General features: G+C 34.3%; 1 protein-coding gene across 2 annotated transcripts in view; it reads right to left on the bottom strand.

Annotated features, from left to right (window-relative positions):
- Nucleotides 1-22,424, bottom strand: part of LOC121379996 (golgin subfamily A member 4-like) — a 104,420-nt gene extending 81,996 nt beyond the window's left edge. For both annotated transcript variants that reach the window (XM_041508703.1, XM_041508704.1), the window contains exon 1: nucleotides 22,063-22,424. In XM_041508703.1, the coding sequence (XP_041364637.1) occupies nucleotides 22,063-22,173 (111 nt within the window). In that variant the 5' untranslated portion in view covers nucleotides 22,174-22,424. The remainder of the gene's footprint in view (nucleotides 1-22,062) is intronic.
- Between the last annotated feature and the right edge of the window lie 1,524 nt (nucleotides 22,425-23,948).

Here is a 23,948-nt window from a genome sequence, read left to right as displayed (position 1 = left end):
GGTTCCACTTAATGCAGTCCAACAACCAACCCTAATGCCATGGGTTCCACTTATTGCAGTCCAACAACCAACCGTATAATGTCATGGTTCCACTTATTGATTTATTGCAGTCCAACAACCAACCCTAATGCCATGGGTTCCACTTATTGTAGTCCAACAACCAAGCCTAATGCCATGGGTTCCACTTATAATGTGACTTACTGCAGTCCATCAACCAACCCTAATGCCATGGGTTCCACTTATTGTTTAGTCCAACAACTAACTACAATACAGTGGGTTCCACTTACTGTAGTCCAACAGCCAACTGTAATACAGTGGGTTCCACTTACAGTAGTCCAACAACCAACTGTAATACAGTGGGTTCCACTTACTGTAGTCCAACAACCAACTGTAATACAGTGGGTTCCACTTACTGTAGTCAAAGACACAACTGCAATACAGTGGGTTCCACTTACTGTAGTCCAACAGCCAACTGTAATACAGTGGGTTCCACTTACAGTAGTCCAACAACCAACAGTAATACAGTGGGTTCCACTTACTGTAGTCCAACAACCAACAGTAATACAGTGGGTTCCACTTACTGTAGTCTAACAACCAACTGTAATACAGTGGGTTCCACTTACTGTAGTCCAACAACCAACTGTAATACAGTGGGTTCCACTTACTACAGTCCAACAACCAACTGTAATACAGTGGGTTCCACTTACGGTAGTCCAACAACCAACTGTAATACAGTGGGTTCTACTTATTGTTGTCAAAGACCCAACTGTAATAGTGCTGTAGTCCAACAACCAACTCTAATAGAGTGGGTTCCACTTACTGTAGTCAAAGACACAACAGTTAGAGTAATACAGTGGGTACTACTTAGTGGAGTCCAACAACCAACTCTAATACAGTGGGTTTCACTTATTTTGGTCCAAGAGTTAATTAAATAGGAAACAACTGTTGATACATGTGAAAAAAAGAAATTAACATGTTTTCACCAACTTTAACAACAACTTTAAAACACAACTTAGAGTGCTTAGAAAAAACTTTCAGATGAAAAGGAACCATCTACTTTGTAATATTAAATCTGAAACCAATGGCTGAAAAACAACAACAATGGTGCCTTCTTTTAAGATAATAGCTCTTCAGTACTGAAGATAATTTGCATCTCAAGCTGGTCAAAGGTTGAACATAATTTATTATAAAAATCCAATCCACTTTGAAGTATATCAGCAATACCAACGCCATCAAATAAACAACTGCACCCAAGATAGAGTGCTGTGAACATCTGTCTTATTCGAAGGGTTTATCCAGCGCAAAATACATTTGTGCTGAGATAGATTCACACATTAACAATTAGTCCTTTCTTAGGTACACCATTAAACACTTTGAGGTTTTCCTTAATTACGTGAAACAAGACAACAAATGCAGGTGTTACTTAGTAGACCTACATTCACACAGATCAAACCAAAAAACTTTAAAACAGTAGTTCTTTATCCAGTGTGTCATGACATTAATGTATTATTTCTATTTATAACATTTAAAATATTGTATATACTGAAAGTGTCAATTTCAATAAAATAATTACAAAGGTTGCATTAAAGCTGAGAACTATTTGCCAAAAAACAAAAGTCAGTTTAGTGTAAAAATTCAAAACAATTAAAGCAACGTGGATAAATCTTTTATTAGCTTTTATAAATAAAAACAAAGTAAAAACAATGTTCTTGTGCAGGGAATGTGTTCCTACACATTTCAAAGAAGCTAGAACATCTTTGTGAACATGTTCCCGTTCTCAAATCCCACGCTACCTTGCCTGGTTGTGTGATGAGAAGAGTTTCAGCAAATGTAATTTCGAATACACAGCGGGTGTCATAAAACAGACATGATAATTTAATTTATTTAAACAAATTATTGTAAATGATTAAAGTTAACCATTGTTTTGCAACCCTTAATAAAAGATTATAACATAAAATAACAAAATGATTCATGGTTCTAATACAACTAATTTTTAAACTGTATTTTAATCAATCATCAAAACATATCCCACCTTTTTGTCCATTCAGCCTTGACTAATCAAAACACTGCTAACATAAAATTTGTCACAGCCTATAATGCAACTAGAAGGACTGTGATGAATTACCTAGACATTGATGAATGTCAGATCCACTAAGTTGAGACCTCCAAGGTAAAGAGAATAGTAAGATCTGATTTTCAGTCTTAATGCAAAAATGTTTCAGCCATGTGCATGCATATCATTTTTATTTCATTTTATTTTTAAGCTTATTTCTAATAAAGGTTCAAGCACGCTGTCATGGGTTCATATATCAGCTGGGCTATCTCTCTAACTTTATAGTCGGTTAATGGTTAGTTATTAGTGGTTAGTGTATAGTTATACAAATATATTTTTAAAATGTATGTTATTATTGATGCTTTTAAAAGGTGTTTCGAGATACGTACAAAAACATGTATGGATGAAAGAACTGTTTTATTTAACGACGCACTCTAACACATTTTTATTTACGGTTATATGGTGTCAGACATATGGTTAATGACCACACAGATTTTGAGAGGAAACCTGTTGTCGCCACTACATGGGCTACTCTTCCGATTAGCAGCAAGGGATCTTTTATTTGCGCTTCCCACAGGCAGGATAGCACAAACCATGGCCTTTGTTGAACCAGTTATGGATCACTGGTCGGTGCAAGTGGTTTACACCTACCCATTGAGCCTTGCGGAGCACGTACTCAGTGTTTGGCGTCGGTATCTGGATTAAAAATCCGAACCCAGTACCTACCAGCCTGTAGACTGATGGCCTACCACGACGCATGTATGGATGAAGTACCAGTATATACTGGGTAGTCTAAAGTTTAAATGTTACCCGATAAGCTGTTTTCTAAACATATTGGGCTGAAGTAACCAAGCCTCTTCTCGTCTTACACACACATGTAACTTCATACATTTACTATACTTAAACACCTGCATTTAAGACAAACGGGCTTTATAAATTCGGCACATTATTATATAAAAAAGAAGTGTTAATCTTATACCGAATCAAGTCTGCAGGTTTACAAATCTTAAATCCTTTTTAACCTAATAAATCACAGTTTTATGTACTTGTACCTGTATGGGTAACGAGTGTAAAGAATAGTTGTAGAACAATGATCTATTTTTAGACGCGAGTGACTTCTTAAATAACATGTATCTGTGAGTCCTCCTCTTGGGATGACACCGCTGTTTATGTAGGGCTGGCCTGTAGTTAACAGTTACCTGGGAGGCAAGCAGACGTATGGAATGAGTGAATCCCACCAACACAAGACACATCATCAAACATCCTAGTATTTAACTTTGCTTTAAAACGATCAATTCCCATAAGCTACCTGCATGTAAGTTATATACCTAAGCAACAACAATGTCCATTTTCTTGACATCCAGTATGGACCCGGGTTTTTTCCATTAGATGAAACAGTATAATTTGCATGTAAACAGATTTTAACAAATTAAAATAATAATAATAATAATTTTAAATTAAAACAAAATAAATCATGCAGTGGTATTCTTAATCTTACTGTACTGTACTGTACTTGGAATAATTTAAAATTATCCCCACAACTAAGAGACGTTTAAAAGTAAGGTGTAATAGTCTTTATTATAAAACAAGGAAACAGATCAAAGTTACTCATATTACTGAAGTTAAATAGCTCAGTTGTTCTTTTGATTGGATTTAAATTATCATAATTAGTTGCGTCTTGTGCTGATTGTTTTCAACTTTTAATTACAGGTTATTCTCGTAGACCCTTCATATATAGACATAAATATACCAATAATAATATACACTTTAAAAACAATTCAGCGTCATCTACGTTTAACCAAAGACTTTTGCTTTCTAAGTAATTGTGATCTTTTCCTAAAAACAAAACACTCAAATTAGTGTTCTTTGTATATATACATACATGTAGGATATTGACAGACGGCAAGTAACAAATCAATATTTAATATACATATATTTCAAGGGAAAAGACAGAAATGTTAAATATGCATGAAAATGTATGGTAATTAACTATGAAGCTCAAATCACACAGTTGGTTGTCTTAAGTCATTTATTTGTGCTATCTCGGTAAATATTCAGTAGAAACAAAACATGTCAAAACTGTCAATATCTGGTAAAACTCCTGTCAGCATTTACAACTACTTCTAAGCCCCTTCACATCCTCTGAATGACATGTTGATATTGAAGGATATTCTGCCCCATTCTTGGTATACTGCTTAGAGATCTGTTAACTCTTCAAGGTTTTGTGCTAGAGACTTTCTCTCAGACTAATCTTGTTGAAGTAATTTTTCAGCTTTTAACAAGATACTAACTTGTTTTTTCAATGGTTGTTGTTTTTCAACTCCACATCCCTGTCCCTGCTTGTCCAACTGTGGCAGGTTTTTAACTTTTTTGATTACTTCTGTCATTGTTTTATTATATACACAACAAAATTAATTAAGGGCCAGTGTGCTTTTCATATTATTTGTGTCATATTATTTTAGCAATTTGTATACAAATGAAAAAAAAGAAACATATGATATATTTAACATATTTCATCTAGTTATATTCTATGTGTTTGCTTAGGATTATTTATAGGGTGGTTTTTAATTATTCTTGTATCTTTTTTCTTCTTTTTTTGTTCGATTATTGCTTTAAACCATTTATTTTTAAAACATGCCACAATGTTGACATCTTAAAATGGATAAGCTGTATTTTTTAATACCATATTTAAAGAAAAATGTCGAAAATATCTAGTGATCTTTAATTAATTTTGTAGAGTATACAATATACCTTCCATTCCACACCAGCTTTAGCTTTGGGTTTAGTTACTTATTGCACTTCTATTCTCCTATGCTACCTGTAATGGCTAATGCCCCTACAAGAATATACTTGCTGTAACTCATAACAGAGTGTCAAAAGAATTTAGGTTAATAGTAATCTAAATATGTTCCTAATGCTTTTATTACGACACATCTTCTCATAATCCAATGCCTGCTTAAGTGACCTTGGGGCATTATGTCATATTCATACATTTCATCTGAAACTGAGGCTTCCTTATACCAACACAGGATCAGTTGGACAACACCAGACGTAACTCTGGTCTGATGACGTGGTGACACTGGTCTGATGACGTGGTGACACTGGCACAGAACATGTAACTGTCAAGTACATTTACTACTAAGTGATATAACCAAAACAAACGGTCAAAAACAAAAGCGGAAAAGGAGCAGTAACATAGCTCAGTGGTAAAAGGCTCACCATGGCTAGGATTGATCCCCGGCAATAGGCCCTTTGGGCCATTTCTCGTTCCACACCACAACTAGTACATGTACATAAAAAGGCTGTGTTATACGCTATGCTGTCTGTGGGATGGTACATATAAAAGATCCTTTGCTACTAATGGATAAAGTTAAAGTCTGTTTTATTTAACAATACCATTGAAGCACATTGGTTTATTAATCCTCGGCTATAGGTAATTTTGCTACTAACGGGAAAATGTAGCTGGTTCCAGGTTTGAATTTCATTGTTAGAGGGGCATTATAATTATTGCCTTAAAGGCCATGGAATCAGGAGGGTGCTAAGGCAATTTTGTCGACACACTAGGAGCACAACTGCAAATTAAGAAAAACTTTATGGTGCATGAAAGCATAAAAAAATATATATATGAACCAAATAAATTAAAGTAAAAAAATAAATAATTAAAAGATACAAATTTGTTGGAACCGGAAATGAATTTCCGTATGCAAAAAAGATGACTGTTGGATCTGTGATCTATAGGCAAAACAATATATATTTATTAATAATATATGTGACCACACATTGGCTATTGAAATGTATTGAATGTGTTCACTGTACAGACCAATTTGAAACAATTTGCTAGCTAAACAGCCTTTTCACCGTTTACAACTTGATTGTTATTCTGGCTACTGATAAAAAAAATAGTTTTTTAATAGAGTACTGTAATTAGTGTATTAAAGACATAAATGAGGAAAATAATTAATGATAATTTGTGTACGTGTCACACTAATTATTATACTTGTAATATTTTACATGTAGAGCTACATTACAGATAAAATCCATAGCTGTAGTTTATACATGTAGTCCAGTATTGTGAGCTTAAATATGTTTTATTATATAATTATCCCTCCTGTAAGTCAATATACAATGCCATGCAAGTGAATATGACAAAATATCACAAAATAAAAAAAAGTTTGTTTTGTTTACGACACCACTAGAGCACACTGATTTATTAATCATCAGCTATTGGATGTTAAACATATCATGGTCATTTTTGACACAGTAAGAGAGGAAATCCACTACATTTTTTCATTTGTAGCAAGGGCTCTTTTATATGCACCATCCAACAGACAGGATAGCACATACCATGGCCTTTGATACACCAGTCGTGGTGCACTGGCTGGAATGAGAAATAGTCCAATGGGCCCACCGACAGGGATCGATCCTAGACCGACCGTGCATTAGACGTGCACTTTACCACAGGGCTACGTCCCATCCCTCACAAAATAAAGTCAGACTTTCATAACAGACCAACTGAACCACAGATCTAATTTCATACATCACAATAGTAAAACAATTAATCCTGGCGAAATATTATAGTTTACCATTTTGCTCTTTAAAAGACCCAATGCTGTTGTGGTTTCAGTACCAGATTTTACAAATACCTTTTTACATAAAATAAAACTGATTGATTCTAATGTGTAACTTTTGTTCACATGAACCAGAAACACTGCAGCATCTATTTTATGACTGTCTTAAAGTCGTTGAACTCTGGAGTATTATAGAAAAATGGTTATTACAAAAAGGTGATTATACCCAGTTGAATAGGAACACAGTCTTATTTGGAATTATAAATAGTAAACATATATTTGTAAACTGGTTAATTGTTAACGTAAAATATTACATATACAAATCAAAATTACAAAAGAGTACACTAAATGAAACTGGTATCAACAATTTTATTAAAGATAAGTTACAAATAGAAAAATACATATATTACAAAAACTGTTTACATACAGAATTCGACAATTGGGGACCATGGTTAAAACTTCTAGAAGGCCACAACTGAGACGCTTAATACTTTTGTTATGTGTATAATTTTAAGCATGACGCCAGTTTGGAAGTACTAGTAGTAGTATATCTATACCTTCATTTTAAGTTTTCTCTTTTCAATCTTTTTTATTTCCACTTTTGTCACAGCTCCTTTTTTATACATTAGTATATTGTTTGCTATGTACTTTGTAAGGTAGTGAAATCAGGGCCCCCAACCCTGATACTATCATAATATATTTCTGGGGCAATAAACTATTAAAAAACCAACCCCCCACCCCCCCCCCCACCCCCAATTAATCCTTAAAGTAACAGACCATAGTTTTTAAACACATATTTTTCACTATTAAACAAGGTTGTTACACTTGAAAAAACACAAAATTCAAGAACATTTTAAAAACATTTCAGGACATGAAATGTTCAATCAATGACATAACAAATGGTTATGAGGACAACAAAAGTAAAGATGTGAAAACAATAAACCACCAAATGTTTGGCCTAAATTTCCAGGACACAATAAAATTTAATGCTTTTTTCCTGGACATTCCAGGCCTTAATTTTAAACTCACAAAATTCATAGAATATTCCAGGATTTCCAGGATGCATAAAAACCTTGTTAAAGCTGTTTTTGATAATTTAAATGAGTAGTACTTACATTTTATTATTTAGAATATTAATCATTGTATACCTGAAATGGTTCTGATTATCTAGGTTTTTGCAATACCCCAAAATTAATTTTTTTCTAATTTCTCGTCTGAGAAGTAAACCACCAATGGTGACATGGTCTGTCGGACAGACAATCAATCTGTCAATTCATATTATGCATTGCATCCAAGCCAACTAGATAATAATACATGAGTAGCCAGTAGATACCATTTATCTTACGGGTTGTTTTTAAATGTATCTAATGAGCGAAAGCGAGTTTGATACGTCTTTAAACAACAAGTTGTAAGATAAATGGTATCTAACGGACACAAATGTATTATTCTATTTCTTACATATCCTCAAACACCAGGTTTTAAGGAAATTTTAACACCTTTTTCAACTAAAAGTTATTTACTGCCCTTGTACTTGTAGCTAACTTATGCGTCACAGACAAATGATTGTCAGATTAACTATACGTCAGTGTAATCGATTTTGATTGTGCTGTTTTTTCATTGGATGCATGGCATTGGTGACCTGGTCATCACCTAGGAGCAGCGAGTTGTATGTCTTGAAATTGTTAGCAAACGTACATGTGTAAACAAGTATGTGTTATCAAAAATAATGGGTGTGTTATCACACCGATGGGTGTGTAAGAAAAGTGAATCATACATGGTTAAGAAAAATGAACCAAATTTATTTAAACATGTACATTCTAATAACAAATAAAAAAAAGAGCCTAGACTATCTCTAGCATTTAAAACCATCTTACAAGCATCACCTACAACTAGTTTCACATTCTAATCTTTTATCTGAACATGTACATTCTAATAACAAATAAAAAAAAGAGCCTAGACTATATCTAGCATTTAAAACCATCTTACAAGCATCACCTACAACTAGTTTCACATTCTAATCTAAAATCATAAATTTTGAAATGGAGAACATTATGTAAGCTAACAAAACCATACAACTATCTTTTCACTTACCATCAATCAAATATGCACATGTATATATACAGTGTAGGTCTTGCTTGTAAGTGGTGTAGAACAATATAAATTTACAGACAGCAAGTCTTTATGACACCACAAAATCATACACTGCATGTGGAATTTAATACCAATGTTATTATTCGGAGTATAACCCAAGGTGGTAGTTCAATCTACGTGGCTTCAATATTCATCAAACATCAAAGAAATAAAAAAACTAGCCACAACAATGGCGTGAGCAGCCATTTGGAGTATAGGCTGTAATGTGATAAATAAAACATGAACTGCGAGACAATAGGTCACCTGGAGGTGATACATTATGCAAGATATCAGTCCTTGGTGTCTACGCCTACATGAACACTGAAAATGGCTTGGTCATAATTTAATATTGCCGCCACACCACAGAATCATCAGTTGTAGATGGTCAAGTGAATGTAATTCATCCGAACTTCACTCACCTGCCTTATCAACAGAGAAAACCTCCCAACCACTAGACCACTAGAAAGGAATGTTTTATTTAACGACGCACTCAACACATTTTATTTACAGTTATATGGCATCAGACATATGGTTAAGGACCACACAGATTTTGAGAGGAAACACGCTGTCGCCACTACATGGGCTACTCTTTTCGATTAGCAGCAAGGGATCTTTTATTTGCGCTTCCCACAGGCAGGATAGCACAAACCATGGTCTTTGTTGAACCAGTTATGGATCACTGGTCGGTGCAAGTGGTTTACATTGAGCCTTGCAGAGCACTCACTCAGGGTTTGGAGTCGGTATCTGAATTAAAAATCCCATGCCTCGACTGGGATCCGAACCCAGTACCTACCAGCCTGTAGACCGATGGCGTAACCACGATGCCACTAAGGCCGGTATGACCTTTGTTACACCAATTGTGGAGCAATTAATGGCTGGAACGAGACTTTAGAAAAAATCATTACGAACCAACATATTCTAAAAGGGGTATGATGTAGATTGTTTTTTGTTGCACACTATATTGGTATATATGCATGTAGATATGCGACATAAACAATATAAATCAAGTCATAAAAAAACTCAATAAACTCATTTTTGAGACCAGATAATAAAAGATGTCACTTACATGTACAGTGAAATCACTCAAAACCGGACCCTCAGTACGCGACAATTCCATCAAGACCGGATATTTTTCAGACTCCCTTTATAACTCCCTTTATCAGTACAGAACCTCTTTAAATCAGATTTTTTTTTCTTATTCCTATTGATGTCCAGGTTTGAGATGCTTCACTTATTGGATCTACCACCCCACCCAATAGCTAAGAAAAAGAATTATACTTTGTTTCAAGCATACTGAAGGGCTTTTTTAAAAAGCTGCTGACCCTAAATATAAAGAGTTATTAGTAGTTAGTGAGGAAGAAGTCAGTATGATTTTACACTTCTAGGTGGAAGCTGGTCCTGGGATGCAAACCCAATACCAGGGCTCGAACTAGGAAGTAAAATATACATGGTCTGCTGTTATTACTGGGTTTTGTAATAGCAGGTCAAAAGAAATATGTTCGGTTAAGAATAAAAATATGGTCTGCTTCAAATAAAGACAGAACAGGGTTAGGGGACGGTTTGGGTTAGAGAGTAAAACATTAGTACCTCTGAGAATCATGTACTAAACAGCAGATAAGAAAATCAAACATACATCCACCTCTTGAAAAATTTACCTTCAATATATTTTTATGGCTTTAACAGGCGAATTCTCATTTTCTAAAAGAAAAATAAGACTGCTTTTCACAGTCTGCTATTTTGAGTCTAAAATACATAACCACTACGCCATTCAGGCACAGATTCAGACAAGGGCCCAAGATGCCGCCCCTCCCTCCTATTTTTGGTCATAAAAAAATATACATTACAAAAAATACACAAATAAATGCAAACTTATCCCGTCCACCTGTCAGTAACGTACAACGGGTTGTGGGTCCCCTTTATTAAAAAATCCTGGATCCGTGTCTGCCATCAAGGCCGGTTAACCTATATCCTACACCCTCTAATACATTCATGAGTAAGTTGAAAAGTTCCCCCAGTCTTGCATTAGTAGCCAGATGTTAGTTGTAGAACATGTGGTCTTATTTACTGTACATCTGGTCTGTGATCATTAAGTTATAAAGCATGTCCTGTAGACAAGGTGTTTGCATGTGCTTTGCCAAATGGGCCTCTGAGCAAATACAAGTGAAAAGAAAACATGTTTGTAGACAACCTGAAAGACTTAATGATGCATTACAACTTTTATCAGTATGATACTTGTAAAAGATCATCAATCAACCAATATTGTATTGCACCAAACACCCAAATCAGGCTGCTACAAAATCTAAATTAGATAAACAAGCAATAGAGTATATTTCTGACTTAATGCATATGTATGTAAAACAATGCACAGTACTAATAGAGTATATATGTGTAAATATATTGCTGACTTAATGAATATGTATGTAAAACAATGCACAGTACTAACAGAGTATATATGTAAATATATTGCTGACTTAATGAATATGTATGTACCATTATGAGTAAATGTGCCAGTATGTAGAGGTTTTGGTGTGTGCATACATACATGTAGATCTGTAATTAACAATAAAATGTAATCTTGGCATAATTGACTAACTATTTTAAGAGCTTTTGAACATTTGTTGTTCTTATTCTTGTAATTTTTAAAGAACTGATATCTGTTCGTATAAATATAAGTTTTTCCACTGGTCTCAAAAGCTCTAAAAATTAGTTAGGCAATTACTGTATGCTTAGAGGCTGACAATATGTATGTGTTGTAAGACAGTGATATATGCATTCATCTGGTAACAGAACAGTTATATTCCTTCACCAGTATTCTGCCTTCTTATTTATGAGGATATTTAAACTGTAAACTGTTTATGAAGTTCTTTTCTTTGATCAATCAAATTTTTACTACGGTGCTGAGCAGATATCTTGCCATCTGATTTAAGTGTGTGTGATTGTTTTGTATACTGCTTGAATAGGGTCAGTATTCTCCCCATAAATCGTCTGCTATGACAGTGTGTTGGAGATATTGTTCTTGTAGAAAGAAATTTTATTTTTTTAAAGCTAGGACACATGGTACAAAGTCACAATGTGGAACACAGTAGTTTTATTGTTGCAACACTTGAGTTTGCATGTAAGAAATATTTTTTTTAAATTAATATTAAATGATAGCTACGTCATATATGATTTACACTAAATGATAGTTAGTAAAACAAAACAAATATTGAGTCCAAAAATTAAAAATGCTGCTGTGAAATGTGCACAGTTTTAGGGTTAATTAACAATTTACTAACACAGATTCTCTCTCGAACATATGAATAATATAACTACACGAAGAACGATGTGATCTGGCTGTGACGTCATGTTGGAAACAAAAGTTTGTATTTTAAATAGGGGTGGCATGATACGATACATAATATCCTTGCTTGAGTATCGATTCATAGTTTTACCATGTACTGGCCCTCAACTAACCGGAATCCTGTCAAAACTGGCCAAATTTCTTGATCCCAATTTTTTTTAAATTCTCAATCTAAATCAGAAAAATATTAAGTCTGACTGCATCTGATCGTATTTCAAAAATAATAAAATGTAAACAACTGTACCTATAAAAATGAAGATGAATTGTAATGACAGTAAGATATCTAAAACTGATTAGAGTACACAGCCAAATAATGGTGACACAATGTCCTGTTGTTGACTGTAAGTTAAACTTTAATTTCGTGTTTGATTCATGCTTTGTTTTTGGGATTTTGTTTTAATGATCACTTTGTCATGCAGGTATGTTTTCACAGCAGTAGGCCCTATTATTAAATTAATAATTAAATAAAAACTAATTCTGATACATGAGTCCACAGTCAAATACATTTTTTGCAAAAGTTCCACCAGAACAAACATATCATGGCATCATGATTTTTCAATAGGATAAGTGAAAGATATTAACAAAAAGTGAAAGATATTTATGTTTGAAACCACTATTTCCTATATATATGTAATGAATGATTAAAAGCAATACATTTCATCTCAAGTCATATAATAATGTTTCAAAATGGGGACAGCATTGAAATTATGTTTTATATATCTTCAGGATATTGGAAATAATGCACATCAATCATTGTATGTTGTTTTTTGGGGGGGCTAAAGACAAACATACATAATGGGGTGGGCCTTTATCCTCAGGGTGAGCCAGCTGCATGGGATGAAAATCTCGGCTTTATTTTATTATGGCCTGAACTACAATGCAAATCCTTAAACTGACAGTGTCCAAAAGTGTATGAAGCAGACTGTGATGCCGTCAGAATGGTGACGTGGTTTAATTAATGAGGCTGGACATATGACGTCCGTACAGACTCATGTTGCTGTCATTATGTCAAGCCAATCAATCACACCGAAACATTACACACATCTCACAGGTTACTGCGCCCTTCTTATGTTCCATACAAAACAAACTGTGGCACACAGCATGGGAAATCTTATGATTTGTGCACATCACACATGTATACATGTATACTACTTGCATAAGTTAGGTTTTCCTTGGTATGCAATTAAAATACATCCACAGTCGAATACTATGTATATATATGTACATGGATATATTCTTGTGAAGATTAATTTTACTTATGCATAACCCACCTATCCCACACCCCCAAAAAAGAAGTTTATATTTAAAACCATTCCTCACTGTGAAAAAAAAGTGGAGTTATTAATTGCTGTTAACTTAGATTATGGGGAGCCATTTAACATATTACCATATTTAACATATTACCATATTAATACCATACAATTTCACATGCTACGGAGAGCTAAAAATTACAATGTACATTCCTTGAACTAGTTTCAAAGGAGTGACTGCACAAAAACCAAATATATTATTCATAACTTTAAATAACTGTTTCTTAGTTATTGTTTTAATACACACATACATACACACACACACACACACACACACACACACACACACACACACACACACACACATATATATAAACCACAAAGTAATATCCACATTCCCCAGCAAACAAATACCTAGATATACATCATACAAGCAGTGCTGCAAGCAGTGAAAACTGGTATGTATAGTAAAAAGTTTGTTTTGTTCAACAAAACCATCATAGACTATTGGATGTCAAACACTTGGCAATTTTGACACATATTCTCCAGAGAACACCTACTACATTAGTAGCAATGCACTTTCCCACAGACAGAACAGCACATATCACAGCCTTTCAGATATACCAGTGACTGGTTGGGAAAAGAATGGATCCACTCAGGGAATTCGATCCTTCCCTGCTGCAGGATGGACTGTTAACATGTTGGCATTTTCATGATTCATCTGATATTAGTAATAAGTAATATATAAAAAAAAACTTCACGCTGACATTACTCTCTACAAATTATGTTCTAGGTGTTTAATTAATTGGTATGTGTGGAGGATTGCCCAATAAAGCTTTTTAGTACAGTGTCCTGCCCATCTGTAGTGATTATGACTAACAAAAGAGAACATGTCACAGTACTGTTTGGGCGGATTTCACAACTAATGTGACCTGGCAATGTCAAATATTTTGGTTGAGAACTCATTATAGGTGTTTTGCACTGTACACAATTTTAGCTGGGGGAAATAATATTTTATTATCTTTTCTTCAGCACTGAACTAGGGAAGGGTGGTGATAACTAGAGGCAGGGTGGTGATATCTTGAGGCAAGGTGGTGATAACTAGAGGCAGTGTGGTGATAACTTGAGGCAGGGTGGTGATAACTTGAGGCATGGTGGTGGTAACTAGAGGCAGGGTGGTGATAAATAGGGAAGGGTGGCAATAACTAGAGGCAGGGTCGCGATAACTAGAGGCAGGGTGGTGATAACCAGAGGCAGGGTGGTGATAATTAGAGGCAGGATGGCACTAAATGATGCAGGTTGAGGTACTCTACTATTTATTGCTACGTAAAACACTGCTTTCAGTAGAGGTTATTATTAGTATTCTTGTAACATACCCAGCCATGTACTGCACACTAAGTGTATCACAATATCCAACCTCTACTACAGGGTTAGACCCATGAACCCTCAGTAGGCAAGTCGGGCATCTCACAAAGCAAGCACTTACACATGAGCAATTGTTAACCATTCATGCCAAGATTTTAAGTGAAGACAGCAGTTGTGATGAGGCCAGTGTCTCAAGCATATATAACATACACGCATGACTCCACTGCACCTATACAGGAACAGGTCTAGTTCAACATGTCTAGGAATAATATACGAATGTATATAGGAATAATATATGAAATGCAATGAATGGAGTGATGTTAAGCGTGTCCAGCAATAAAAATAGTGGTCGAGGAACGGACTTTCTCCTACATGCAGGAACAAGAGAAATCACCTGGTGTCCAGGCTTTGTTTGATCTCGGGACCAGTGTTTGTTCTCACTTGTACCCAACTTACTTGACTGAGCAAGATGAATGCTAGTTACCACAGACGGCCTGTTAAAATATTTAACACACTAAATGTGGAGATCTCCAAAGCAGTGCAGCCACCAACTAGTCACAAACTGGGAGCTTCTGTCAATATCATTCACATTTCTTTCTTCTTTTCTAATCTGTCTCGACTCGGACAAAAATTATTATAAATATCTGCTGAAGTGAATAGCCAACTACGTGTATATATACATGTACGCAATGTAAAACCAACCTTGATATTATTACAATACTCACACCATTAAGTAAATATACCACAATTGTGGAGAACAGTAATGTTAATTAAATCGTAAACACTAGATACATGAAATATCTATACAAAGATGACATGTGGCATATATATTATATATATGCTACATTTATTTATCTACATATCTTATGCAAAATCAAATACATGTACATTAAGTTATGAAATCAAATGTTTTTAGATTCCATTAACTCCTTCCACAGACTGCCAATCATATTTGTTAAAAATTAAAAAAAAAAAAATATTGATCAACTCAGCAACTAACCAGTGTTTTCAATTTTACATGCATTTTATTTTGTCATAGAACTTTTAATTTACTATATTACTTTTCTAATTAAATGTTTTGGTTTTTTTTATAATGCTGACACATTAAATACTTCTCTTACACATTTACAATTAAAACTGCTGCATATGTTTTGCTGTGGCCATTTTCTTAACTGCCAGATATTGTATAATTTTATCAATAATAACTTTCAAGATTTCACATAAAAAATAATGTAATTTGCTAGCAGGCTATTTTAATAAGTGTTAAAGCATTGATATTTTCATAAAAACATGCTTTAAAATTTAATATTTGAATTTTTAAACTTAAATTAGCCATTTTACAATATTTTACAACAAAAGCTAGACATGAACTAACTTCCTTTTATAATTGGCCAAAATAAAGATGAATCCATAGTATACACTGGACTTGAATGTTACTTTGTTAGTTTAAAATTTAAAAGAAAACAAATTATATCAGCATCATAGCTGAGAACTTAAAACTGGCATAATTTATTTATTCTGAAAGCTCATTTAATTTTTGTTAACCCATCATGACCATGTTCACGAAAGTGATGTCCTTAATTTACGTGTTAACGAACCACGGTTCACACAAAATTAGACCCTTACGAGCAACACACAAAAGATACCACCGTTGTTGCAATTTTTAGAGGGTCTGCATTATTATCACGAATAATGTAGAAAATCTAAGTTGTGCATATCCTACAGCTCTGTCACCTGCCATGGATGGGCATTTTTGACCTGGTCACAATGTAGGAAGCGCTAAAACACCACTGGAATAAACATCATGGCAAACAAACCTTTACTGCCATGTTAACCCCTTTGCCTGCACACACATGTAGCAACAAAATCAGGTTTAACATGCTCATATATACTGACAAAAAGTTTAAATGTCAGATTTAAAGGGTGAAAGAGTTAAGTTCATCTTGGTTTTTAGTGGATCAATGTCAAACAGGTGCAGCATTTGAGATACCTTGTGCTCCTGAAAACTGACATTTCAAACTTGATGAGACCATAAAAAGAGCATGCACATGCAGGCATGTTAAAACATTTGAATACTGGGTGAGGCAGATCAGATTTCAAAGTGAAACTGCAGGTACATGCATGCTCCTGGTATATACATGTGCACACACTGCTACATCACACATGAATACATTTTTATCAAAGGCCTTTATGTTTTTAAATCAGTGTATACAAGTATGTATTTATTAATTACATAGTACTGCTGTGTATACAGGGACCCGGTACCTTTAAAATATTTAGCAAAACAACCCGTGTCATTAAATTTAAGTTCTTTAGCTCTTTTTCATAGAATACAAATTTATGTGCATGTACATGTGATGTTTTTACACTTTGTTATTAATTGTATATTGAAGTTGATCATCAATTCATATGCATGTTTACCAGTGTTTGACACCCAATAGCCGATCGATGTATTTTTGTACCGGGGTGTTGTATTCATTGTATTATTAGTCAAAATATTACTTATGGTATAACTTTAAACATACTTGAATAATTTAATTGAAAACTAATCAAGATGACAGTTTAAAAAGGTTTATTCAATTTTAGGTACAAGTTCGGAAATTTGTTAAAATATTTTATTGAAATATACAACATATAGAGAGGGGAGACAGAAAGTGAGAAAAGTGTGTGTGTGTGTGTGTGTGTGTGTGTGTATGTATGTATGTATGTGTGTGTGTATGTCTGTCTGTGAGTGTGTGTCTGTGTGTGTGTGTGTGTATATGTATCTTTGTGAAATCAAGAGTATCTAAGCGGAGTTTATTATAAAAGTTTGTAATGCAGTTTGGATAAAAACATTCACACAATTTGATGTTTGTTTAAAACTATGGTTCTAAATAAGAAAAACCCATTTGCCAGACAATGACATGTATTGTACTGTATAGCAGATACATGGACTGGCCTATATAATATAATATATATACATATATATATATACACAATACACAAGCATCTCCACCACAAACACAACATATAAGTTAGAGTATTAGATTACAACTTGGGAGATACTTGTACACCAGCAAAAATAATGATATTTGTACACTTGTGTACTATCAAACATCTTCAGTAAAAAAGGCATCACATTTCTTCCAGGATATTATCTTATTCTACAACTGAGAATCACAGACACTTCAGATCTGAAAACTAATAAACAGCTTTTAACAAAGAGCTGTTTACGTGGTGATGATCGCGGAGTCAACATGGAGTAATAAAAACAATCTGCGTTCTGCACTAGCTGCTATCAAACCAGATACACATCATTAACCTCTTTTCAGTAATAATCCTTTATGTTTATGGTTTTCAAAAGCTAGACAGACACTTTACTTAAATAACTGAAGTAAAACACCCATTAAAAAGCTACGTCAGTAAAGTACATGTACATGCTGGACAAAATAGTAAATTGCACAAATTATGCATTTAGATGTGAAAGTGAGTGCTAATAAAAAAAGAAAGAAAGAAAAAAAGTTTTAAAATTTATGAGTGCTCTGTGTAAATTCACACACACAGCTAGATCAGTCTGCCAGGAGGAAAATCAAGGCTTTCTGAAGATAATTCTCCTGAAATTGTTCTAGGTGAAGCAATAACATGAAGTTTCAAATAAAATGTATCAAAATTTTATTGCAAGGTGATCAATTTGCCACTGTCCTAAAACTTTCCAGTTTTACTTGCCGTTCCTGGTGAAAACTACATACATATTTGCTAGTTATACATATTTGGATTAATATTTAATAACCAGAACAAATGTATTGTCCATTGCCCTGTTTCGGTGGTTGCGTCGTTTGTGCGCAACAGAACATACATTTGAATATTTTTTATAGAATTTTACTTTTGCATAGGAAATGTAAACAAATGTTGGTCATATTCAAAGAAATGTTCTTAAAAATAAAGTTAAAATGAGCAAAGAAAGCAAGATTAAAATTTTCCCACTCATAAACAAGACACATTTCTTAATACCTTTTTTTCTATGATTTTCAAAGACTAATTTGAAAGAAAACTAATTTTAAAAACTATTTCTGTCTGTTCTCAGCTGTACTGGTATCTGGTTATTGAAGTCACACGACTGTCACGATGTCTGCTGATAAAACTCTCTTTACAGATACTTGCCAAAAATATATGGTCCTCATATGTTTTAACATAAATATCTCTCTGGATATCTGTTTATATATTTAAATTAAAACTCAGAATGAAACTTATATTTTTAACGAAACAATTTTACCATTATAACCATTCATTTGCTCAACATATTACAAGATTGCAAGGTATAATAATTATTATATTAGTTTTCCTAAAATGTTGTCCGTTAACACTATTTCTCGAGGGCTCCATTATGTAATTTGCCTTAAAATATTTAAAGTATTTTTTATACATTATAATAAGTGCATGTTTTGTTGAAAACATACAAGTTTTGATAAAACACTGAACAATTTTATGTTGGAAAGTTTTTGCTGTAAGCTATACCACTAAATGTATCACCTACCGAAACAGGTTACCTAGTTTACAATATTTACTGCTGATGCATGCTACAGTTTTTGACGCACATGCAGTAAACTTAGCTACTTAACGACCATTTTAGTGCTCATGTGAAGTGTAGAAATACTAATAAAAAGGTAGGTATTTGAATAACAACTGTCTGTTTATAAAAAATATTGATATGCTTTAGAACCGAAATTGGTCCACCCAAAATACAAATCAAAGTACTTTTCACTTTACAAAATTGGACGATGATTTGGGATATAAAATTTCTAACAGTACCATGCTATAATGTATATAAAAATAAATTTTAGCATATCAAAAGGTGTTTGTAAAAATTAAATTATCTTCAACAGCTGATTATTATGTCTGTGGTCAGTGGCCTGAGATAATAAGCTGGGATAACTGCCAAACTTGATGTAAGATCTTTATGAGAAGATGAACAACCAGCCTGTCATATCTCCCCTAGCAACTGGAGATCTATGAGTCTCTATGGTCAGGGAGTCTCTATCTGATGCAGATGTTTTGCCTTTAGATATACCAGCAGAGAGGTCAGCGTTGATAAAAATAATCCAGCTGTGAGAAGAATCTTCTTCAAGCTGAAGTGTCCTGCCTGTGTTGAATTTCACCTGAGGATATCTCTGGTGTCAGCTAATAAAACACAGGCACAGATCAAGGATATCACCCTGTCTGATACAAGCAGCTCAGAGTTGAGGACCAGGCACACACACCCATATTCCCTTCCTGCAAGTCACTTATCATACATAAAAATATATTTTAGGCTAAAAAGTTCAATCCAGCCCATCCACCCCCAGTAAATATTTTACAATTAATTATTGATAAAATAAGAGTTCAAAAAACAAATCCACAAAAACAAATGTGTAAAAAATCATTTTAAAATGACACTGACAGTGGTCTTGAGACATTAATTTAATCATGCACTCGTATTACCAGGTAAAATGTGTATATTATTAGCCTACAGTAACAATAAAATCTACCATGTTTAGTCTGCACATTTTTTTGTAGTCTGTAATAATAAAATATTCAAGCCAACAGCTAAAAATGCACACAAAATACTAGACTTTTTCAGGGATACAAATGTGTGCAAACCACTAAATTCAATTGTCAGAACTTGTTAAACATACAAATCTACATGGATTTGTGTGAAATATTTCCAATTTTTTTTAAATCTAATAAGTTAATTTGTAAAATATTATTAAATGAACTTAAGAAATAATAATTAAATGAAAAAAACTGGCTTCAAAAATATATCTTACATTTGTATAAAGTTTGTGTCATATTGGAAATGTAGTGGTTTATATTGTGACCTGTTTCATGGAACCAAAGTCATCTTAAAAATGGAAATGGAAATGGATACTCAATTTGCCAAAATTAATATGACATCAAGCTTTTTTATTCCGGTTCAATGATGATATGTGCTTTATCTGATTAAACGGATCTGCTCTTTCTGAATCACTTTAACTTTTTTAACAGCAGAAATATTCTGTGGTAATATTAATGCCAACAAAGTCAGTGTGTAAAGTATCCCATGCATAAAGTTTATTCATATAAGATACATTGGCTTCTGTAGTTTAGTAGTTAAAACATCAGACTTGTCAGTAGGTAATAGGTTCGCATCACAAGCATAAAAATATCTATGGTGCATCATTTTTAGAATTCCAGACTAGACTTGTTCAGTAATGATGAAATTCCAACTGTTGGTTGAAATTCATGATAAACTGCAGCAAGATTTAAATACTTCATAGAAACGTGTTACGTTTAAAAGGTAAGTGATCACAGTGCATATGATATATATATATGCTTTACTGCTCTGTATATGGGTTACAGCCCTACATCATGCCACTATTTGTGTCTTTATGTTTATTTTTAGTTACTTACATTCAAGTACAGCTACAGATTTTTCATCGGTGGGGATGCATCTTGAAAAGGACACATGTATTCTAGTACAGTCTGCTAATTTCAGGAAATAACATGTACAACTCCTGCTTTCGTTAAACATTGGAGCACATGCAAACGATGTGATTAATCCCAAAAAAAACCTTCTCAAGCTTTAGATCCGTTACTGGCAGTATTACCAAACACACATAACAATTTCGATTTTCTAACTAGAACTTATTTGCAAATTTGTTTCAACAGTCAATGGAAATGCAAATGTACCACATAAATTGAAACCAATCAAATATTAACAAACGTTATACTAAGTTCAACCAAATAAAACCACCAACAGGGATAGATCATTTCTCTTGCTCTCTCTCTATCTTGGGGGGTGGGGGTGTTTCTTTCTCTCTCCGGGTGGGATGTAATCACAATAAAGCGCTAAACTGATGTATGATCCTAGAGCAACAATAACTAAGTGCTTTATCACTGGGCTATGTCCCCGAGAGAGAGAGAGAGAGAGAGAGAGAGAGAGAGAGAGAGAGAGAGAGAGAGAGAGAGAGAGAGAGAGGAGAGAGAGAGAGAGAAAGAGTGAGAGAGAGGGGAAGAGAGGGGAAGAGAGAGAGAGCGAGAGAGAGAGAGAGAGAGAGAGAGAGAGAGAGAGAGAGAGAGAGAAGAGAGAGAGAGAGAGAGAGAGAGAGAGAGACAGAGACAGAGACAGAGAGGAAGAAGGGGGATGAAGGATGGCATAATGGTACTATATAGGAAGGGAGAGGGAGGGTGATCACATTTAACATAGTTCCCTTCTCCATTATCAATTTCCCAATAATACCCTAGGGTCCCTAGGCTATAGACTAGTATAGTAATAGCAGTAACGAAAAAAACGCCCATTCAAACAGACAGTAGAACATGTAGATTTACTAAACTAAAGCTATTCTAATGGACATAGATTACCTTGTTATTTTCCAAGGCCTCTGCAGAATGACAATCCTTTGCTCCGAAACAGTTCTGACATTTACTTCTGTTGAAGATATTGGGCACAAATTTCCTGCACTTCGATGCCATTTTTGTTGTTTACTTCAGAAAATGAACTGAGTCGACAGTCTATCAATACAGGTAACTGTCAGTGTCACACGGTTCTTTCATGTCGCCGACAACCAGGTAACATAAGATGTGGCACCAGCCATAATTGCATTTACTTGTATTCTACTCGTATCATGCGTGCTTATGTCAATCGATGGCAAAATAAGATAAGTGTGTGTCGTAGATAGCGTAAACATCCAACCTAACCCATCAGCTAGGTTAACTTTACTTGAAGACTGACGACCAGTCTTGAAACGTAATTAGCGTAGGAATACTCTACCAAACCAAAGAACATAGTTCCTCATGTTCTTTGTATCGCTTAAACTAAATTCATTGACAACTGGTTTAAATTATTATTTAGTAATGTATTGGGCTCATTTGCCTAAATGTCTTGAAAACAAATGACGTTGTTTGGAATTTTCCAATAATATGTGTTTACTGCGGAGTGATACCTACGACGACAGAAGTGGTTAGCCTTTACGGCGGTTATCAATGTAAAATACAGAGGGTTAGGAGAGCTCTGTGGGGTAAAGGGATTGGTTTACAAGTAGTGTCATTTCCGACAAATGTGTTTGCTGGTCTGTCTTGTGGGTGGGAGTTTTCATTGTTTGGGTAAAAAAACATTTAAATTAAAGTAAATCCGTAGGAGCGACGTGTGAAGTAAAGAGCGTAGTCGTTTTGACCGGGGGGGGGGGGGGAGGGGGGAGAGTCTAATGTGAATCTAGCGGGCTTTTTGTATACATTTACCCTGGACACTAATGAATGTACTAATATTCTTTTGTAAAAAAAATGTTTTAGCCTCAGCGAGGGGTTCGTTCGAATTACCCCCCCCCCCCCCCCCAACACAAGTACTTAATATATATATATATAATTTTCTAACACCCGTTGGTGAGAACACCATGCGTTATTTTTGATAACACATAGTTGTTAACGCACGTGCGTCATCAATTTCAAAACATACGACTGGCCGCTCCTAGGTGATGATCAAGTCACCACTGCCATACGTCCAATAAAAAAAGTACGGTGGAAATCGATTACACTGTGAAGTATACTAGTTAACCTGGCAATCATGTGTCTGTGACGCGTAAAGTCAGCTACAAGTGCAACGACTGTAAATAACTTTTAGTCGAAAAATATGTTAAAATTTGCTTAAAGCCTGAGTGTTTTTTTAGGATATGTAAGAAATAGAATAATACATTTATGTCCGTTATATACCATTTATCTCACAACTCGTTTAAAAACGTATCAAACTCGCTTTCGATCGTTATAGATACATTTTATAACAACTCGTGAGATAAATGGTATCTAACGGCCACTCATGTATCTCCATATATTTAAAAAAAAAAAATAATACTAACAACAAAAACAATAAAATAATTTTAAAAAACGTTTACAACTAATAAGTTATAAAAAATGATAATAAGCAAACAAATATGACGCAGACTAATCCATGTAGATGTGACAAAAATACTCAAAAGGGAAGGACGTTTAGTAGTACACGATAGTAAACAAATGGGGTTCTAGATTGTAGCCGGGCTGTGGCGAAAAACAGGGCTCGAGGAGTGTATTTGTATATGTAACTATCTCTTTTGGTGCAGTAGCAGTTAAAAGGTCGGATCCAGAACGATTTAAAAATCAAATCAGTACGCGGAATAAATAGGCCTACTGAATTTATCATTTTGACATAAAAAACTTTAAAAAGAGAACATGAAATGGATGGATACTGCACAAATGGCTCAACCCCTTCAAAAAGTTAA

Source organism: Gigantopelta aegis, chromosome 8 (genome assembly GCF_016097555.1).
Source record: "Gigantopelta aegis isolate Gae_Host chromosome 8, Gae_host_genome, whole genome shotgun sequence".
NCBI lineage: Eukaryota > Metazoa > Mollusca > Gastropoda > Neomphalida > Peltospiridae > Gigantopelta > Gigantopelta aegis.
This window is presented reverse-complemented; position numbering and strand designations above follow the sequence as displayed.